We start from the raw sequence: 18409 nt of genomic DNA, 5'->3' as shown, positions 1-18409 counted from the left end.
TTTTCTCTACGCGACTCTCTGTTGCTCTCTCTCTCTCTCTCGCCTTTCCGTTGCGTCGGCTGCTGCTATATATATTAAGTACAATATAGTATAATATAATAGCATAATATTTATATTAATACATAAGGGGAGAGAGAGACATAACGAATGAAACTTAAATTCGTCATAACACACACACACACACACACACACACACACACACACACACACACACACAACTATTGTTCAATTGTGTTCATACCGATATTGTCCTTAATACTTTTCAGATGATTCCCTAATTCAGTAGTAACTACATAGTATAATAACACAGTTTACAATCAATTACAAGTAATAATCTCAAATAAAAAAAACCAACAACTAATTATAAAAACCACAAAATTGTACCAAAAAACAAATTTTCTAAGAATCACTAAATTAAGGCATCTATTTAATAACAGTAAAAGTATAAAAAGCATAACTTTAATAAATTATCTAATTCTAAGAAATGATATAATTTTTCATTAAACGTTCAATCGTATTCAAAATAAAATTCCACACTTATGGTGATGAATAGATATGTCATTAACCTATTATGAGCCAAGCATAATCCAGGCCAGATAGTACCAAACTAACCATTGGATCACAATGAAAATGGAAAAAAATGTACCCTTTTTTTATGATTCCAATTGTTTAAGCAAAATTATTTTAATAAATAAAAACAATTTTGTAATTTCAAAAAACTGATCATTTCAATCGATTCTACTAAATTAAATACATCGCAAACCTTTATACTATTTTTCTGGCAGATTTTATTTTGTTTGTATATTATTATTATAAACCATGATATTTTGACGGAAGATACTGTACTTAGTTTTAGCCCAAACCGAATCTACGCTAGATAACATCAAACTAACTACTGATTTATTCTCCACACGAACAAAAATAACCCGTATTTTTCTTTTTACGATTCCAATTACTTATGCGAAATTATTTTAATAAATTGTAAAAAATTTTGCAATTTCAAAAAAGTGATCATACCAGCCGCGAGAAAACAAGTAGATAACTTTTTTAGAACTTTCTTGTACACTGTAATCCGTGACCTAAACCCAACCCAAACCTAAACGATCGGTCTAAAAAAAATTACGCCTAAATGTCTCGTGGTTAAAATAAAATTTTGATTTCCAAATAAAGCTAGATATTTTATTAACTATAATTTACTAACAAAATAGAATCTAACAAAAAAATAGTATAGAGATTTTCGATTTAATTTTTTTCAATTTATTTAAATAATTTCGCATAAACAGTTGGAGACGTAAAAAAATACAGGTAAATTTTTTTTTCGTTTTGACAGTGATCCAATGGTTAGTTTGGTATTATTTTGGTTGGGTAATAATATTTTAAGAATTTAATACTAACCTCAAATTAAAAGTGATTAATATCTGAATAGAGAAATTAATTGAATTTTACTCTATGCGAAAGTGTAGCTACGAATAAATATAGTAGGCAAGAAATCGATCACGACAAACTAGTTTACAATAATTTCTTTTTACCAATTACAACCGTAAAAGTTTAACGAAGCATGTTATTTACTTTGTATTATTCTAATCGATCTTAGCTTTTAATTTTATCACAATTTATGCATTTTGACATGACTCCAGTAACTCCATAATTGAAAGCTATATAAAATATTTCCTTAAACTATTGTTAGGATCTGGTATCTAGCTTATTAAACTTTGCGCTAAAGACAGATAGAAATAAATTTCTGACTCTTTTCGTTTTTTAATGAAGTACTTCGCTGATGCAGTTGCATAGTTCTTTTATACGTTACAACTATGATAGGAGACTGTTTCGATGTTTGACTTTGACAATACTAAATGCATTGTGAAAAATATCTAGTAATAGAGATTTAATACGTGCTTTGTTTTCAGGAAATATGACGTTTAGTATAATTGATGATTCAGTATTGCACATTTTTGAGATTACTAACAATGGAATGGTAAGACTCATAGCACCATTAAACCGAGAGGAGAAGGCCTATTACTTAGTGGGAATTCTAGCCCGTTTCGGAAAACTTCTTGATCTCACTACTTTAGAAATCATCGTTCTTGATGAAAATGATAACAGTCCAGAATTTAAATCAGGATCGTGTTACACACTTACTTTGCCTGAAAATCAGGAGACAGCTGTTATTCATACGATTGCGGCTACGGATCTCGACGAGGGTAAAAATGGCGAAATATTCTACAATATTATCAGTAAGTAGTGATGTTTCAAACATTAAAACATATTTTTTAGTGAAAAATAGATTCTTGATATAATTATTACCGTTTATAGATGGTAACGTTGATTTAAAGTTTAAATTAGATTCAAAAACTGGTGCATTATCAGTTTCGAGTCTCGATCGAGAAATTGTGTCAAAGTATGTATTAACAGTGTCAGCACGAGATGGAGGGCGGCCAACTTTGGAGACTTTTTGCAATCTGACAATTATTGTACTCGATGTTAACGATAATGCGCCAGTTTTTGTAGATAATCAGTATAGCCAGCTTAAACTCCCAGATTCTCGTTACGGAATTACTTTCACTCAAGGAAAATACTCGACAAGTGTGTCCGAAGACGTCAGCATTGAATCTAGTATTATGCAAGTACAAGCTATCGATTCTGATTATGGAGTTAATAGTCAAATTACGTATTCCATAGCCGATGAATTAAATGGGTTATTTCGAATAGATAATTTCACTGGAATTATTACAACAGCAGGGTGAGTTTTATAGTTTATTGTGCAGTTTTAAGAAAAGCAGTGCAACAATCAAGTTCCCGCTATATAATTCTGTATATACATAATGAAGGAAAGAATTTTATCGTAGTTTATCGTCAATGGTTTGCCTGAATGCTGCGTAATGAATACATGAAAAGATTAATCTTTTCGATAAATATTCCTACTTGAAATACGACTAATCATTATCGAAATATTCTGTGTAGCAGTTTCCTCATTAATTAAAAAATTCGTAAAACCATTGTTGAATATTTAATTTTTTGTGAGAAACTGGTTGTACTCAATACATTGACAAGATTAGTTATATTTTAGGTAGGATCACTTGTCGTTATTAAATTTTTTAAATCATTTACTTAAAATTTAGGCGAAGCATCGAAAGAGTACTTCGATATACAAATTTTCTTATTTTATTACTAAAAAAACTTCTAAGAATTATTAACATAAAGTTTACTATCTAGTATTAAAATATTCCTAACTATGTGTTTAGAACAACCATGTTTTTTATTTTATCTAGTATTTTGAGTCAAAACTTAGGAGTATATCTAGTAATGCTCAAAAAATATGACACTTTATTTTTTTACATTTGACCGTAAATATCATTGATTATTATTAAAATATTGTATTAATTCTAAAGAAAAAAGTAATTTCTTTTCAAAATAAACAAAATCATGCTTGATTATTTCAATTGTACCAATGATGGGCAAAAATTAGAAAAGTTTATCATACACTCTCAGCGTAAATAATATTTAGGAATAAAATGTTTAAAGTTATATGGTTTTTCTATGACACGGTTCGTTAAGCTTTTATTCCGTATACTGTATAAAAAAATTAAAATAACTAAAAATATATACTTGTAAAAAGTTATAACTGAGTACTAAAAGATGTGTCTACTACAGGGTACTTGATCGTGAGTGGCAAAAGTTCCATACTTTCGTTGTAGTTGCAACAGATGGTGGAAAAAATGAAGTTCATCAAACTTCGGTTTCTGTGAATATTGAAATTAGCGACGTGAACGATAATTATCCAGTTTTTGACGAATATCCATTTATAGTCCGAGTTCCAACGAGCACGCAATCTGGTCATAACATAGTGCGAGTAAAGGCCAGTGACTTAGATGAAGGGAAGAATGGTGATATAACGTACAGGTTCTCCCACGAGGAAGATAAGCCGAAATTTCGCATTCACCCAAGCAGTGGAATAATCAGTGCAGCTGTATCGTTAGCTCAAGAAGACGGACGTATCTATTGGCTTGAAGTGATAGCAACTGATAAAGGCAATCCTTCACTTAGTTCGCGAGGTCTGGTTGAACTTTGTGTGGGCAATCTAGCCGATGCTGCGCCAATTCTCAAGTTCCAAAATGACAGCTATGACATTGTAATTCAAGAAAATTCTCGATCTGGCACAGAACTTATTCAAGTGACTGCCGTCAGATCGGATGGCAGGCGCCAGCAAATAATTTATTCTATAGGCTCGGGCAATGACCAACAAATGTTTCACATCGACGAGAAAAGTGGTTTGCTGAGTATCAATAATCCAGCTAAACTCGACGCTGAGCTGTATAGAACTAGACGCATTCCAGAGATACCATTCCTTGACGACAATAAACGATCGATTACAAATAAACATTGGAAAAATTTTATGGAACGCTATCAAGAAAAAGAGCAAGTGATTGAGGATTCTAGATATATACTGACACTTGTTGCCAAAATCGTAGGGACCGAGCCACTCGAAGCTTACGCCCAACTACGTGTACGCATTGCAGATTTAAATGATAACGCGCCAATGTTCACTCAAACTCAATATTCGGCGACTGTTCTGGAGGGAAACGCTAAAGGAGATTTTGTTTTCAAGGTAACTACATAGTAATTCTTCATTTTTTTTCTTTCTGTTACAATAGTATGTAATTTTGTTGTTTAATGATACTTTAAAAGTTGAAAATCTCAGTTAAAAATCTAAGTTATTGAATTTTTCTATTCATATAAAATTAGATACAATAATTTTCAACATGAATTTTGTGACAACATTACTTCTATTATAGAATTACTTATATATCAAATGAACTAGTTAGACACTACTATGCATTGCATTTTTTATAATTTTTTAAATATTCATCATTTTACAGCTTTTAGCCGAAGATGTCGACCAGGGATTGAACAGTAGATTATTGTATCATATTGTTGATGGCAATCCAGACAACGCATTTATAATAAATCCACCTTACAGCGGTATTGTTCGAACTAATATAGTTTTAGATCGTGAGATCAGAGAAAAGTACCGTTTAACCATCATAGCCACCGATCAAGGAAATCCTCAATTAACTGGAACCACAGCTTTGAGTATTAGAGTCATTGATATCAATGATAATCAACCAACTTTTCCAGAGCGCAAAATTATTTCAATTCCTGAAGGTCAGTTTACGACAGATTTTTCTTCCATAATCAGGTCATTGAATGCACTGATTGCTCTGACTCTCTAAAATTAAGAAGAGAAATGACTCATTTATCGTTATGTAAATCATTAAGTTATCGTTATATAATATTATAAATTGTCAAATATTATTCTATTTTAATTATAGACACGTCAGTGGGAACTGTACTGACAACCATAACAGCGAATGACGTTGACAATTCACCGTCATTGACATATCGCATCAACGATACAGACTATACGTATTTATTTAAAATAGATTATTATGGAGGGCGTGTTGTTCTTATTTGTAAGCTGGATGCTGAAGTAAAAAGTGAGTACATACTTCAAATAATAGCAAGTGATGGTTTACACACAGCGACGACTGAGTTAACAATCAGAGTGATTGACCTTAATGACAATCCACCTCATTTCGATCAAGTTGCATACATTGTTAACCTTTGTGGTATGTACCTAATTTTGTTATTGTTTTTCAAATGTCTATTAGCACATTTCATAAATTTCTTATCACCTATTGGACATTCTACTGATATTTATTTATATATCCTTAAATGTTATATTTCGCCTTTAATAGTTATGTGTAAGCAAATCTTGTATTTAGTCACTGTAGGTTATTACATTGTATTTTATTCTTGTCCATCTTAATATTTTAGAATAAGCTTGTTATCTGTCAAACTCATTCTGATTTAAAAACTATTAACTTATTGAATTAAACTATTGTTCCCGATGAGGTTGACAAATCTGGTTAATAAAACGTCAAATAAAATACAATGTTTTAGCATACGTTGATGGAGTACAACATTTATCTTACATTTATTTGTATAAATTAATTAAAAAATAATTTATGTAATACAATTTAGAAAACTATCTATATTGTATATGATTTTTTTCTTTTTGCATAATGTATTATGAATTTCATTACAGAAGAACGAGACAATCTGCTAGAAGTGATAACCGTAAATGCAATCGATGATGATCTTACAAATGATAATAATCAAATTAATTACCGTCTTTTTCACTCGGTAAAAGGGTTTACTGTGAATCCTATGAGTGGTTTAGTTTTAATGAATCAAACTGCTTTGACGAAACCAATACCCAAAGATATTCAATTAACTATTATAGCTGAAGATTCTGGTAAACCATCGCTGAAAGCCATGTGTTCGGTTGTCGTAAATTTAAATGGATTAGATAATGATACACCAGGCAGAGAATACCAAGTATCCATTAAAGAGAATGCAACAAAGGGCACAAATCTAATGAAGCTATCAGACGTCGATTTATTAAATGGCATTATCGTCGCAGGCGACGACGATGGAGTTTTTGAGATTTCACGAGGAAAACTTATCCTGGCAAATAAGTTAGACCGTGAAACAAAAGATAGGTAATAACTTTAATCGATTTTCTATTTTTAATTATAGTTACAACAGAAAAATAATAAACAAAGTGTCATTTAATAAGTCTTTTGCTTCAAAAATCTTTGAATATGATGAAACTTACTTGAAATTGAATTCAATTCAGATTTTGCCTTAGAGAATTTTGATACGTTTCTTTATTGATTTTAGCTACTGAATTTCAAAAAAATTAAATTGTCATAAACATAAGGTTGATTTTATCATGGATACGTTATAAACTATACTTAAGCAACGCTAAAATTCAATTTGAATCATTTTTCAATTTACATAAAATTAGTTGAAAGTATAACGCGTGAAAAATAAATGCAGAATAAGCTTTTATAATATTAAAGTAATAAAAGAAGTAAATGTAAGTGGTGACGACTTATATTAATTTGAATGGAATGAGCCCTTTTATGTTATAATAGATTCTAAGTTAATTAAATTATTTTTCAGGTTCGTTATACGCTTAAGTGTAAGAAATGGAAGTTATAGAACTGGTTTACTAATGGGTAAAGATTCCGTTACAATAAATATCACCGTGATCGATGTGAACGACAACTATCCACATTTTCTTAAAGATCTTGAAAAGGTGTCAATCAAAGAAGACGTTTCTCTAGGTTATACAGTAATTATTCTACACGCAGAGGATGCCGATCTTTTTGGGAGTGAATCTGCGACAGTCACTTATGACATAAGTTCGGGTAATGATGACAAACTGTTTTTCGTTAATTCGTCATCTGGTTCGGTTATGGTAAACGCAAGCCTCGATTGTGATCTGAAGCCAGAATTGCACAATCTGGTTATAAGAGCCTGTGACAGTGACCTGACAAGACCTCTTTGTGCATTCACACAGTTACAAGTACAAATAGAAGATGTAAACGATAATTCTCCTAAATTTCCTGTCTCAGAGTATCTCGAGTTCGTCGGTGAAAATGAACCAGTCGGCAGCAGTATTTTTAAGGCACGAGCTTTTGACCTAGACCGAGGAGTATATGGACAATTGAATTACTCAATAAGTTCGTCAGCTGCTGATGGCTTTTCTGATATTGACGATAGCTGGAAATTATTCTCTATCGATAGCAAGACGGGCAATGTTTATACGGACGCGGTTTTTGATTATGAGCAACGGAATAGGTATGCCTTTACAATCCGCGCAACTGACACTGGTGGACGCAGTGCTACGGTCAGAGTACGAATCGAAATCGACTCTCGAGACGAATTTTACCCGCAATTCACCGAGCGCATATACCGATTCGGTTTGAGAATCAGCACTCAGGTTATGGTAGGAAGTGTAATCGGTTATGTCACGGCAACTGATCGAGACAAAGGGCCCGATGGTCGCGTGGTTTATCAATTAAAGGCACAGCACTCTTTGTTTAAGTTGAATCGTACGACCGGCGCTCTGATTATAAAACAAACTCTGTCCAGCGGGACGAATAGCGAAGAACTGGTACGGCTATTGATCAGTGCAAGCTCTGGTCGGCAAGGTTCTTTGTCGAATGTTACTATTGTAGAGGTGTCGTGGGTTGAAGGACAAGAGCTAGGCGCCAATAGAGGAGCAACCGTTTACTCTAGCCCTACTAACGTCAGTACTGACATGACCATGGTTACAAGTAGCGGCTTGGCAGATTGGATTTTGGGCTTATTGGTAGTTTTTCTTTTGCTGTGTGGTATTTTTGGATCCATATGGCTGTACGTACATATAAGAAACCTTCGGCACAAGAAACCTGCAGCGAAGCCTGCTCTCGGCGGAGAAAGCAACGCAACGGCCTCAAACAGCTACGTAGATCCCACCGCTTTCGAGACTATTGCCATTAGAGGAGTTGTTGGGCTCGGACTTGGGCTCGGAACAAACGCAACACCTTGTGGTGGTCTCGTGAACGGAGGCAGCGTCGGTACTGGGGCGAGTATAGGCTTATCCTGTCAATTCGCCCCTCCAAAATATGACGAAATACCCGTATATGATACGTCTGCGCAAAGTGAAACGCATGCGGCTTCGGAATTGTCAGGAAGCGATCAATCTGGTTCCTCCGGACGAGGCTCGGCCGAAGATGAAGGCGACGATGAGGAAATTCGCATGATCAACGAAGGTCAACAAGCTGCCGATTCCGCGAGTGATCTGTCAGTTCATAATACTCAAGAATATCTAGCGAGGCTGGGTATCGTTGACCCGCCGGCGAGCGCTTCTCGGAGTAGGCTGCCTGATACGCTGCCATTCGACAGCTTGCACTTTTTCGAAGACGCAGTGGCTACCGAAGCCGACATAGCCACTCTAATCTATGGTAAAGTTGGCGAACTGAGAAGGCCAAATTCAGGATTGGAGGTTCCGGGAATCCCGTCGATGAACGGTTCGCTCAGCTCGATCGTACACAGCGAGGAAGAGTTGACTGGTTCATATAATTGGGATTACTTGCTCGACTGGGGCCCGCAGTATCAGCCGCTTGCTCATGTATTCAGTGAAATCGCGAGGCTTAAAGATGACGCGGCTAGCGTGCAGAGCGGTAACACTAGCAGCAACGGCAGACCAAAGAGCTTACGCCGAGCCTTAGTGCCACCACCTCCGCCTCCCCCACTGCTCACTTGCGTGGCTCCGAGATCACTTACTACAATGGCCACCGGTTTAACTAGAGGCATTCTCCCACGCTCACCGATTAACCATGATGCATCAACTTTCCCTTCGGCGGCCCTCAGTCCGAGCTTCTCTCCTTCGCTATCACCTCTCGCGACAAGAAGCCCAAGTATCAGCCCTTTAGTTCCTGACGCCTCACCCAGAACTAACCAGTGTTCACTTCGATCTGTACCTCTGAATGATACTGAACTTCGTATTTAATTTGTAAATAATTTCTTTCTATTTCTGTGCTTTGTTAATATTGTTACTGCTATTATGATTATTAATATTGCTGTCATTGCAATTATTATTGTTATTATTTTATTGTTTTTGAAGTTTTTGTGATATTATTAAATGAACAGAGAGACGAAGACTTGCCAAGTGGCTACTTTGAATAATTGCACTTCAGTGTTATATATTCAAGCTGTTATATGGTAAATTTAATTGTCAATACTTTGATGATTATACGCTTAATGTAGGTCTTTTCAGAGATAAATTGCCTTAATAAGGCATTAGTTGATTTAATATAATTGGTAGAAAATTTTTCATTGCATAAATTTATATATATAATTATAACTTTTCTTTTTATCAACTGTGAAGCCTTTTGCGAATTAGAATATGTTAATTTTTTTAAGATTCTTTACTTTTTATGTAAGATGTATATATTTGTTATATTTTCGGTAAACCATTTCGTACAATAAATATTAGATCCATTTATTTTACGTAGTATAAACTGTATAAATAATCAGAAGAAATATAATTACATGAGTAATTACTTCACTGCTTGAAAACAGTGATATACAAAAATGTATGCGCAAAATTCAGCATAAACAAGGTTATCTGTAAACTTGTTGTAATAATAGTCGATAGATCCGAAAACTGTAGAAAACTGTACAACAGAACGCTTCAATGTATTACTGAATATTACTAGATATTAACATTTATTTACTGTCCAATTTCGACGAAGTTCGACTATAAAAAGGTGAAAAAAGTCTGCTCTCATTTAATTAGTTTCATTGGATTTAAAAGTGAATTAAGCTCGTGTGAATATGTACACTAATAATTTTAATCATTATAAATATCTTTGAATGTTTAGCTGTAAATAAATCATGTACATATTAAATTTTATTGTAATTATAAACGTTATTATGCACGTCATGCAAGCCAGTGAGTTTGAGTGTTTAAATATATTATTAGCATGTGAAGCATAATCAACAAACAGTATGTTAGAATTTACTTTAGATCAAAAGAGCTGCATATTGTACTTACTATGTACGCATATGAAATCTCAATATATATTTGTATGACTGACTCTATCAAACAACGAATAAATTGTAATTTTCATTATTTTAACAATTATATCAAAAATATTTTTTTACCACAAAGTTGATATATAATTTTTAAATGTTTGTGAAAAAGGAAAAGTAGGAAATGGATAACTGTATAAAATTTATAAATGAATAGTTTATTAAATTCTTATTAAATAGTAAGTTTTTACGTTATAGTTCAGTATTAAAATTACATAACTTTTAATTCAATTGGTCTTTGTCTTCTATTTTCTATTTTAATTTTTTTCTTGTTTGATACGATTTAGTGGTAGTAATTCTTTATTCGCATGAAGTTATTACGATCTTTCTTATATAAGATTGTTGCATACACAAAAATAAACATAAATAAATTATAAAAACAATTTTGTTTTATAAATAAACTAGTGTTTTTTTTAGTTTATATTCCTATTAGAAATAAAAGTACAAAGAATTTAGCCGGTTACAACAGTCAAAACTGCTCAATTATTTTGAAAAAGTAGATATGCTATTTTGTTCGACATGAAAAATAACTAACAATAAAATCTATAACTTTTCAAACCTAATTTTATGATTTTTGATTTTTTGAGATAGATTTGTCAATTTACGAGCTAGGAAAAAAATGTTATTTTCTTTTCCTTTTTTTTTTTATTTCTTATTTTATTTACAATCTATCTGTCGGCAACAAGTAAATTATATTACTACAATGCGTAAATATGACAATACATAAATGATATTGTAACAATACTATTTTTTCCTGTGCATGCCGTTCTTTAATTTTCAGCTGCGTTAGGAAAATCAGATCTAGTTAGAGATTTGAGTGCTCGAGTGAGTTAACGGTTTTCGTGACTTCTTAGGTAGATCCGAGATTTCCGACGAAACCGACTTGCTATGTAAATTAAAAAGGTATGAGAAATAATTTTTCGTTTTGCCAAAAATTCCATTCGCATCCTGCCTTAAAACTTAGAGTTGTTTACGAGAGCTAGCCAAGCCGACACTAGATTCGCACGAGCAAGGAGTACGATCGAGCATTGAAGTAGCAACCGCGCCATTTTGTGAAGGACAACGCGGTCGTTGAACACCGGAAATTTCCAACCCCTGTCGCAGTCGATAGGCGTTGTGGTAGAAGCAACGGTGTTTTTACGACTCCGATTCCCAACGGCTGCTGCGGCGCCGTAATGGTGATCTGGCGCCCGATTAATAAGTCGGGAAGACAAGTCGCCGACGGCCATTAGGTGGCGAGACTTCGGCTGGTGGCTTATTCCCCCCGAATTCCCCCGTTACAATATTCATATTTGTATGTTTCAGCTTCATAGTGTTAGATACTATTTTTAATTATTATTGCAGTACCTTCGTGTGTTGTACCATCAGGATTATTAGTGTTATCAATTGTGTACTATGGAATTTTTATATAGTTTTTGTGTGGGAAATGAGTTCTAGATATCAGCATTATATCAATATTATTTACTATAAAAAATGGTTTTAATTTAAAACTCCTTTTAGCTAAACCGTTAGTGCTCCAAAATGCTATATTTATTCCGGTTTTCATTTGATCTTATTTATTAGTGTGGTGAGCAGACTGAGCATTGTTTGATCAGCTAAGTCATATTGTTTTTCAAATGACTATTATTATTGACTACTGTCGATCGAGCCTGGGTTTCTTAGGGTTCTTCTATAACTTTGTAAACATTTCCGTTTGCTATCGGTGCATACGTAATGTTTGGTCTAACGGTATTTTCCATGTTTGTTTATTTTGATTTTAAACAAACTTGGGCTGCATCTTTTGTAACTAGCTACATAATTTTTTTCTCAGTTTGCACATTTGACATATTTTATTGAACAGTCTGATGTGAAGGGCAGTTAGAAAATATATTTTGTGCACATTTCACACAAACAGGCACTATAGCAATAGATTTTCTTATATATTAATTTATTAATACCATATACGAGGTGTGTTCAAAAAATAACGAGAATTTTCGTTTTATGAAAAAAATATTTATTTATTCATCTACATTAATGTCGTCGCCTTCAAAGTAGTCCCCTTCGGATACAATACACTTATGCCAACGCTTTTTCCAATCCTCGAAACACTTTTGAAACTCGATCTTTGTAATATCTTTTAGCTCTTTCAGCGATTCGCTTTTAATGTCATCTATGCTTGTAAAACGACGGCCTTTTAATGTTCTCTTTATTTTTGGAAATAGAAAAAAGTCACATGGAGCCATATCTGGCGAATATGGAGGCTGAGGCATCGTTACAGTTTCGTTTTTGGCCAAAAATTCACGAACAAGCAATGAAGTGTGAGCAGGCGCATTATCGTGGTGCAAAAGCCATGAATTGTTTTGCCACAAATCCGGGCGTTTTTTTCGGATTGCTTCACGCAAACGACGTTGAACTTGTAGGTAGTACTGCTTATTGATTGTTTGACCTTGTGGCAAGAATTCATAATGCACTATGCCATTAAAATCGAAGAACACAGTGAGCATAACCTTCACATTCGACCGTACTTGTCAAGCCTTTTTCGGTCTTGGCGATCCAGAATGCCTCCACTGGGACGATTGAGCCTTAGTTTCGACATCATATCCATAAACTCATGTTTCGTCACCTGTTATAACACGTTTTAGTAGTTCTGCATCGTTATTGACTTCATTTAGCGACTCCTGAGCAACTTCCATTCGCCGCTGTTTTTGTTCGAAATTCAACAATTTTGGAACGAATTTTGCTGCCACACGTTTCATACCCAAAACATTCGAAAAAATTTGATGGCATGAGCCAACTGATATGCCAACATCATCAGCGACTTCTCTGATTGTGATTCGGCGATCGTTCATAACCATTTCTTTCACTTTTTTCACGTTTTCATCGGTTGTTGATGTGCTTGGGCGTCCGGGTCGTTCGTCATCTTCAACGTTTTCGTGGCCATCTTGGAAACGCTTATACCACTCATAAATCCTTGCTTTACTCATAGCAGACTCACTATATGCCTTTGTTAACATTTGACAAACTTTACTACACTTTATTTCATTTTTTACGCAAAATTTAATACAAATTCTTTGATCCATTTTTTTTCACAAACGAAAATCGCCGAGCTCGAAAAACACGTCTAACGTTAGCGGCTGCCACTTAAAAAGTAAGCAATGAATATTGCTGAAAATTTTATCGTACTTCAGGGGCATGTGTACCAACATAATAAAAAAAATTTTATACAAGCGGACTCTCCAAACCCGCGAAATTTAAAAATTCTCGTTACTTTTTGAACACACCTCGTATTTATATAAAATATTAACAGCTGCTTTTAGTCCGGGAGCTGGGTACCTTTTCGTATGCGTTAACGACCACCCGAGTAAAAATCTGTCAGTCTTATGTATTTTGACCTCTTGAATCCAAAACCGCTACTAGATTTTTCGATAACGTGGTAGAAATATATTTAAAATGCAATTGTTTGAACAAATTATAAAAAAATTAGTTTTTTCAACCGTACTATTTTTTTTAGTAAATATGACTTATTTTCAAACGAAAGGATCTCTTGCACTTTTTTCATAAAATATATATTTCAAAAGTTATAAATTTTTTAAAATCGATAATTTAACGTTTTTTTACTAACTTTGGCTCTTACTAATTTTTGATATAATCAATATTTTTCAAAATAGGAAAAAATTATTTATTCTGTGAATCTTCGTCTACAAATTAATATAGTCCATTATTAGAAGAGAATACCGGAAAACGTACTTTTTGCAATCAGTAATAATGCTGTTTCAGTGAATCATACGACAAGCGTATTAGAAGACCTTAAAAAGAAATAATTTTTTCAAACTAGAATAATTTTTTTAGTAATTTAAAGGCGAAAAGATTTCTTGCAATTTTTTTATAAAACGTATATTTCAAAAGTTATAAATTTTTTAAGATTCTTAAAATGAAAAAAAAATAGCTTACTCTGTGAATCTACGTTCATAAATTAATATAATCAATTATTATGATATATATTACTCACAGACGTACTTATAGCAATTAACTATTTTTCAGCGATTCATACGGCAAGCGTATGTTGTAGTAGACCTATATACATAGAAATTTATTATTTGATACCCTCAAATATCAACCGTAATATAAATGTCATGTAATAATATTTATTTAAATTGTGACGGTAAACGTCCTATTAGCGTTAGCAGCCCAACCACGCGGCTGCCTGCGAGGGCAGCACCTGCCGGTTGGGGAAAAATGTAACGAGGGAATTCGGCACGAGACGGGACGGAACGCGCGCGTATGGAAATGAACCAGTCGAGGATTAGCTATCTAAACATCCAGCTGCAATTATCAAGGACGAGAGTTTCCGAGTGCTGAAGTGAGCCAGCTGAATCAAACCACCTTAACCGAGAACCGTACTTTTGTCGTCGCTGTGGTAGCGAGTGTGTGTGTGTGAGTGAGCGTGAGTGGAGGTTTCGCCATCGTGGGCGAAACCAAGAGCAGATTGTTCCGGTGAAAGACTAACGCTAGCGGACTTGTCTCCTTTTTCCATTGCGAGTAGTGCGCTCAATAATAAGGTAAGCTGGCCAGCTTAATATCGCGATTACTGTATGATTGTTAATAACTAATCTGTCGTACTCAGTAAGAAACGTGCATGTATTAACTCGACGAACAAAGAGCGGCGTCCGATCCGACGCTGCATGTTATTGTCGCGCGCGAGCTTTGTAAACATAAACACGCGGGCCTAATACATTGTAGAGATAAGAGGAAATAAACGATTTCGAATGTGATATTGACTGTAATTTTGATGTTATTATTTCGCGCTAGTAGAAAGTTGGTTGACTGACACCCGTTCCCTCCTGCTCTCCGGTTTACGAATTTGAACGTTTAGATAATCCCGCGCGCTCTTCGATGTGATCGCGCGCATAAATAAAAAGACGGTTACCAACCGTTACAAAATATTGATTGATAATAACAAATTAATTTAATTTATTTCTACATTTGTTAACTTTGGCATAAATACAAAATGAAATGCACTTAACTTTATATTGTTACGTTTATGCCAAATGACGTTGAAGCGCGAAGTTCAAAGCGGATAGGTAATGTTTTAGGACTAAAAAGGAAGGTCCCCAGGTGTACCTCAGCGATTTTGATGATATTGTAATATCTTATAGTACTCAGGAAAATATTAGACACGTATTTTCTTTCAAGTGCTAACTTGCTCATTATAGAGGTGATTTTCACCCTTAAAGTTCGTTCCTAAAAACAGTTTTTTTTTTCAATAACTCAAAAACTTTTTTAAAGTTTCTGAATAAAATCAATGTCGAAAAATTTCTTATAAAAATATGCTTCTTCAGACATAGCTTTTATACTACAGGGTTACAACCCCTATTTTTCAGGGGTAGTTGTGTATTTTTTTAATTATTCTTTTATACAAAGTTGATTAAATCAGCTAGTTTCAGTTATAAATTGACGTGTTTCCGGATTTAAAAAAAGAATATGTTTAAGGGGTCTTTCACCCCCTAGAACCCATCCCCGTCAAACTATCAGCAGGTTAATCCACCTAACCCTGGGATAAACAAGTTTAGTCGTTTGTTATTTCTTGAAATAATTTAATCCTATGCATGAGCGAGCTACCTCAACTAACCAACCTGCCTCTAACCCATCAAACCCCCATAAACCACCCTTACCGAACCACATGCAGGCTAACCTACCTAATCCTGGGAAAAGCAACTTTATTCGTTTGTTATTTCTTGAAATAATTAAATTTTACACAATAAGCGAGTTATCCCAGCAGAATCACATACCTCTTATCCACCTACCCCTAACCTACCTAACCTCCACCCTTATAAGCCACCCTTACCGAACCACATGCGGGCTAACCTTATGTAGATAGCGAAAAATAAATGTATGTCTTGAATAACATTCATGTTGCATAACAATATGTCCCAAGTATTATAAATTTTATGTAATAATTATTATTTTCTTTTCATTATAAACACAAAAAAGATAAAAATAATTTATAACGGCTTATAAATTGTAATGGTAGTTGATTTCTATGTAAATAAATCGCCGTCCGTTAACAAAATTTCTATCACCGCTATTTACCTCTTTTGGCCAGCCCTGTGCCGGACGCGCAGCCTGAAAATGAGCGCGAAAGCACGGAACAACAAGAAAGAGCGGTGGCTGTAGGTTCTTAGAAAACGTTGCGCAGGAGAAGGGAACGTAGAGAAAATTCAGGGCTGTCGAGTGAATTCGCCGATTTTCTTAGTATTGTAACGAGTAGGCTCGTTAAGGGATAGATGAGCGGAATTTGAAATAGCGCGCCATGCGCAAAAGACCCGCGCAGCGAGAAAGAGAGGGAGAGATAGCTACGACACACGGATTCGAGAGAGTACACGTGAGACCGGCAAGCGGATAGCACGCGTTCGAGGATCCATTGTCTTTTATCTTTTCTGTCGTTTCTGGTGTGTGAAGAAATCGAGTGAGGTGGGACAATTATCGCGAAGAGGAAGTGCGGTGATTGAGGTTGGTGTCCAGCGGCGGCTATCGTGTCAGAGTGATCGGATTGGGAGACACCATCCGAGCAAGGGGATCCGGCTCGTCGCCCACAGTAAATAAGGAGCAAATCATAGTTCGCCCGACTTCGACAATCCTGGGCGACGACCTTCGCGAAATTAAGCTTGGATTATAAGGCGAAGCTGTCTGCAGCAGCGTTCGCTCGCGTAAGTCCACCTAGATATAGTAATATTTGCGTGCGGAAGACTGCGCAGGCTACGCGCCACCCGAAATCGTATCACCTGTCTCTCTCTCGCGCGTACATTTAAGGAGACAATGCGCCGCGAATCTCTCGGTCAATGCGGAATGCGCGCTAGTATGTAAACAAATAACGAATAAAATCCGCTCTGATTGTACTGAGTAAGACGGCGAATTTATTCGACAATACCATATTTTCTCTACGTTCCCTTCTCCTTCGCAACGTTTTCTGAGAACCTACAACCATCGCTCTTCTTTGTTGTTTCGTGCTTTCGCGCTCGTTTTCAGGCTGAGCGTCCAGCACAGAGCTAGCCAAAAGAGGGAAATAGCGGTGACAGAAATTTTGTTAACGGACGGCGATTCATCTACGAAGAAATCAATTACCGTTACAGTATATTCTCAGCTAATTTATTCACCAGCTATTTACACGTGGGCGCACATTCCATACTGGCCGAGAGATTCGCAGCATACAGCCTGCTTATACGCACGCGTGAGAGAGAGACAGACAATACAATTTCGAGTGGCGCGCGGTCGGCACAGTTTATGTGTGTTCGCTTATCGGAATTCACGTACGTAATATTATTATATCGGAGGGGACTTACGCGGACGAACGCTGCTGCAGACAGCTTCGCCTTATAATTCCGGCCTGATTACGCGAAGGCCGTCGCCCAGTGTTGTCGAGGTCGGGAGGCCTGCGAGTTGATTCCCGTGTGTTGTGGGCGACGAGTCAGGTCTCCTCGCTCGGATGGTGGCTTGCGATTCCGCCGTCCTCGTGCGATAGTCGTGGCAGGATGTCAATCTCAATCACTGTGCTTCCCCTTTATAATTGTCCAACCTCACTCAGCGGTGTCACAACTCCACCCGATTTCTCATATGAACAAAAGGAAACGACCGATCTTCGAACACGTGCTACCCGTTTGCCGGTCTCCCGTGTACTCTCTCGAGCCCGCGTGTCGCAGCTATCTCTCTCTCTCTCTCTCTTTCTCGCTGCGCGGGTCTTTTGCGCATGGCGCGCTACTTCAAAAATCGCTCATCTACCTCTTAACGAGCCTACTCGTTACAAAATATAAGATTTGAGACTAAAATAAATTATAAATAATTACTAACTATTTTGTTTTTTCGAAATTAATAATAACAGTTATAGTATCAGTTTTTAAAAAATATTATTTGCATTGTATTACATATAGCTGTGTATAAAAGA

At 35.5% G+C, this 18409-nt stretch overlaps 1 protein-coding gene across 1 annotated transcript in view; it reads left to right on the top strand.

Annotated features, from left to right (window-relative positions):
- The window catches only part of LOC131666832 (protein dachsous), a 213788-nt gene extending 204124 nt beyond the window's left edge, over positions 1 to 9664 (top strand). The window contains exons 12-18 of the mRNA XM_058939805.1: positions 1908 to 2234; positions 2314 to 2740; positions 3652 to 4606; positions 4878 to 5163; positions 5331 to 5627; positions 6107 to 6563; positions 7030 to 9664. Coding sequence (XP_058795788.1) covers positions 1908 to 2234; positions 2314 to 2740; positions 3652 to 4606; positions 4878 to 5163; positions 5331 to 5627; positions 6107 to 6563; positions 7030 to 9406 — 5126 coding nt within the window. The 3' untranslated portion in view covers positions 9407 to 9664. The remainder of the gene's footprint in view (positions 1 to 1907; positions 2235 to 2313; positions 2741 to 3651; positions 4607 to 4877; positions 5164 to 5330; positions 5628 to 6106; positions 6564 to 7029) is intronic.
- Positions 9665 to 18409: the final 8745 nt, after the last annotated feature.

The sequence above is a fragment of the Phymastichus coffea genome, unplaced genomic scaffold (assembly GCF_024137745.1).
Source record: "Phymastichus coffea isolate CEN01 unplaced genomic scaffold, Cenicafe_Pcof_1.1 PCOF00004, whole genome shotgun sequence".
Taxonomy (NCBI): domain Eukaryota; kingdom Metazoa; phylum Arthropoda; class Insecta; order Hymenoptera; family Eulophidae; genus Phymastichus; species Phymastichus coffea.
This window is presented reverse-complemented; position numbering and strand designations above follow the sequence as displayed.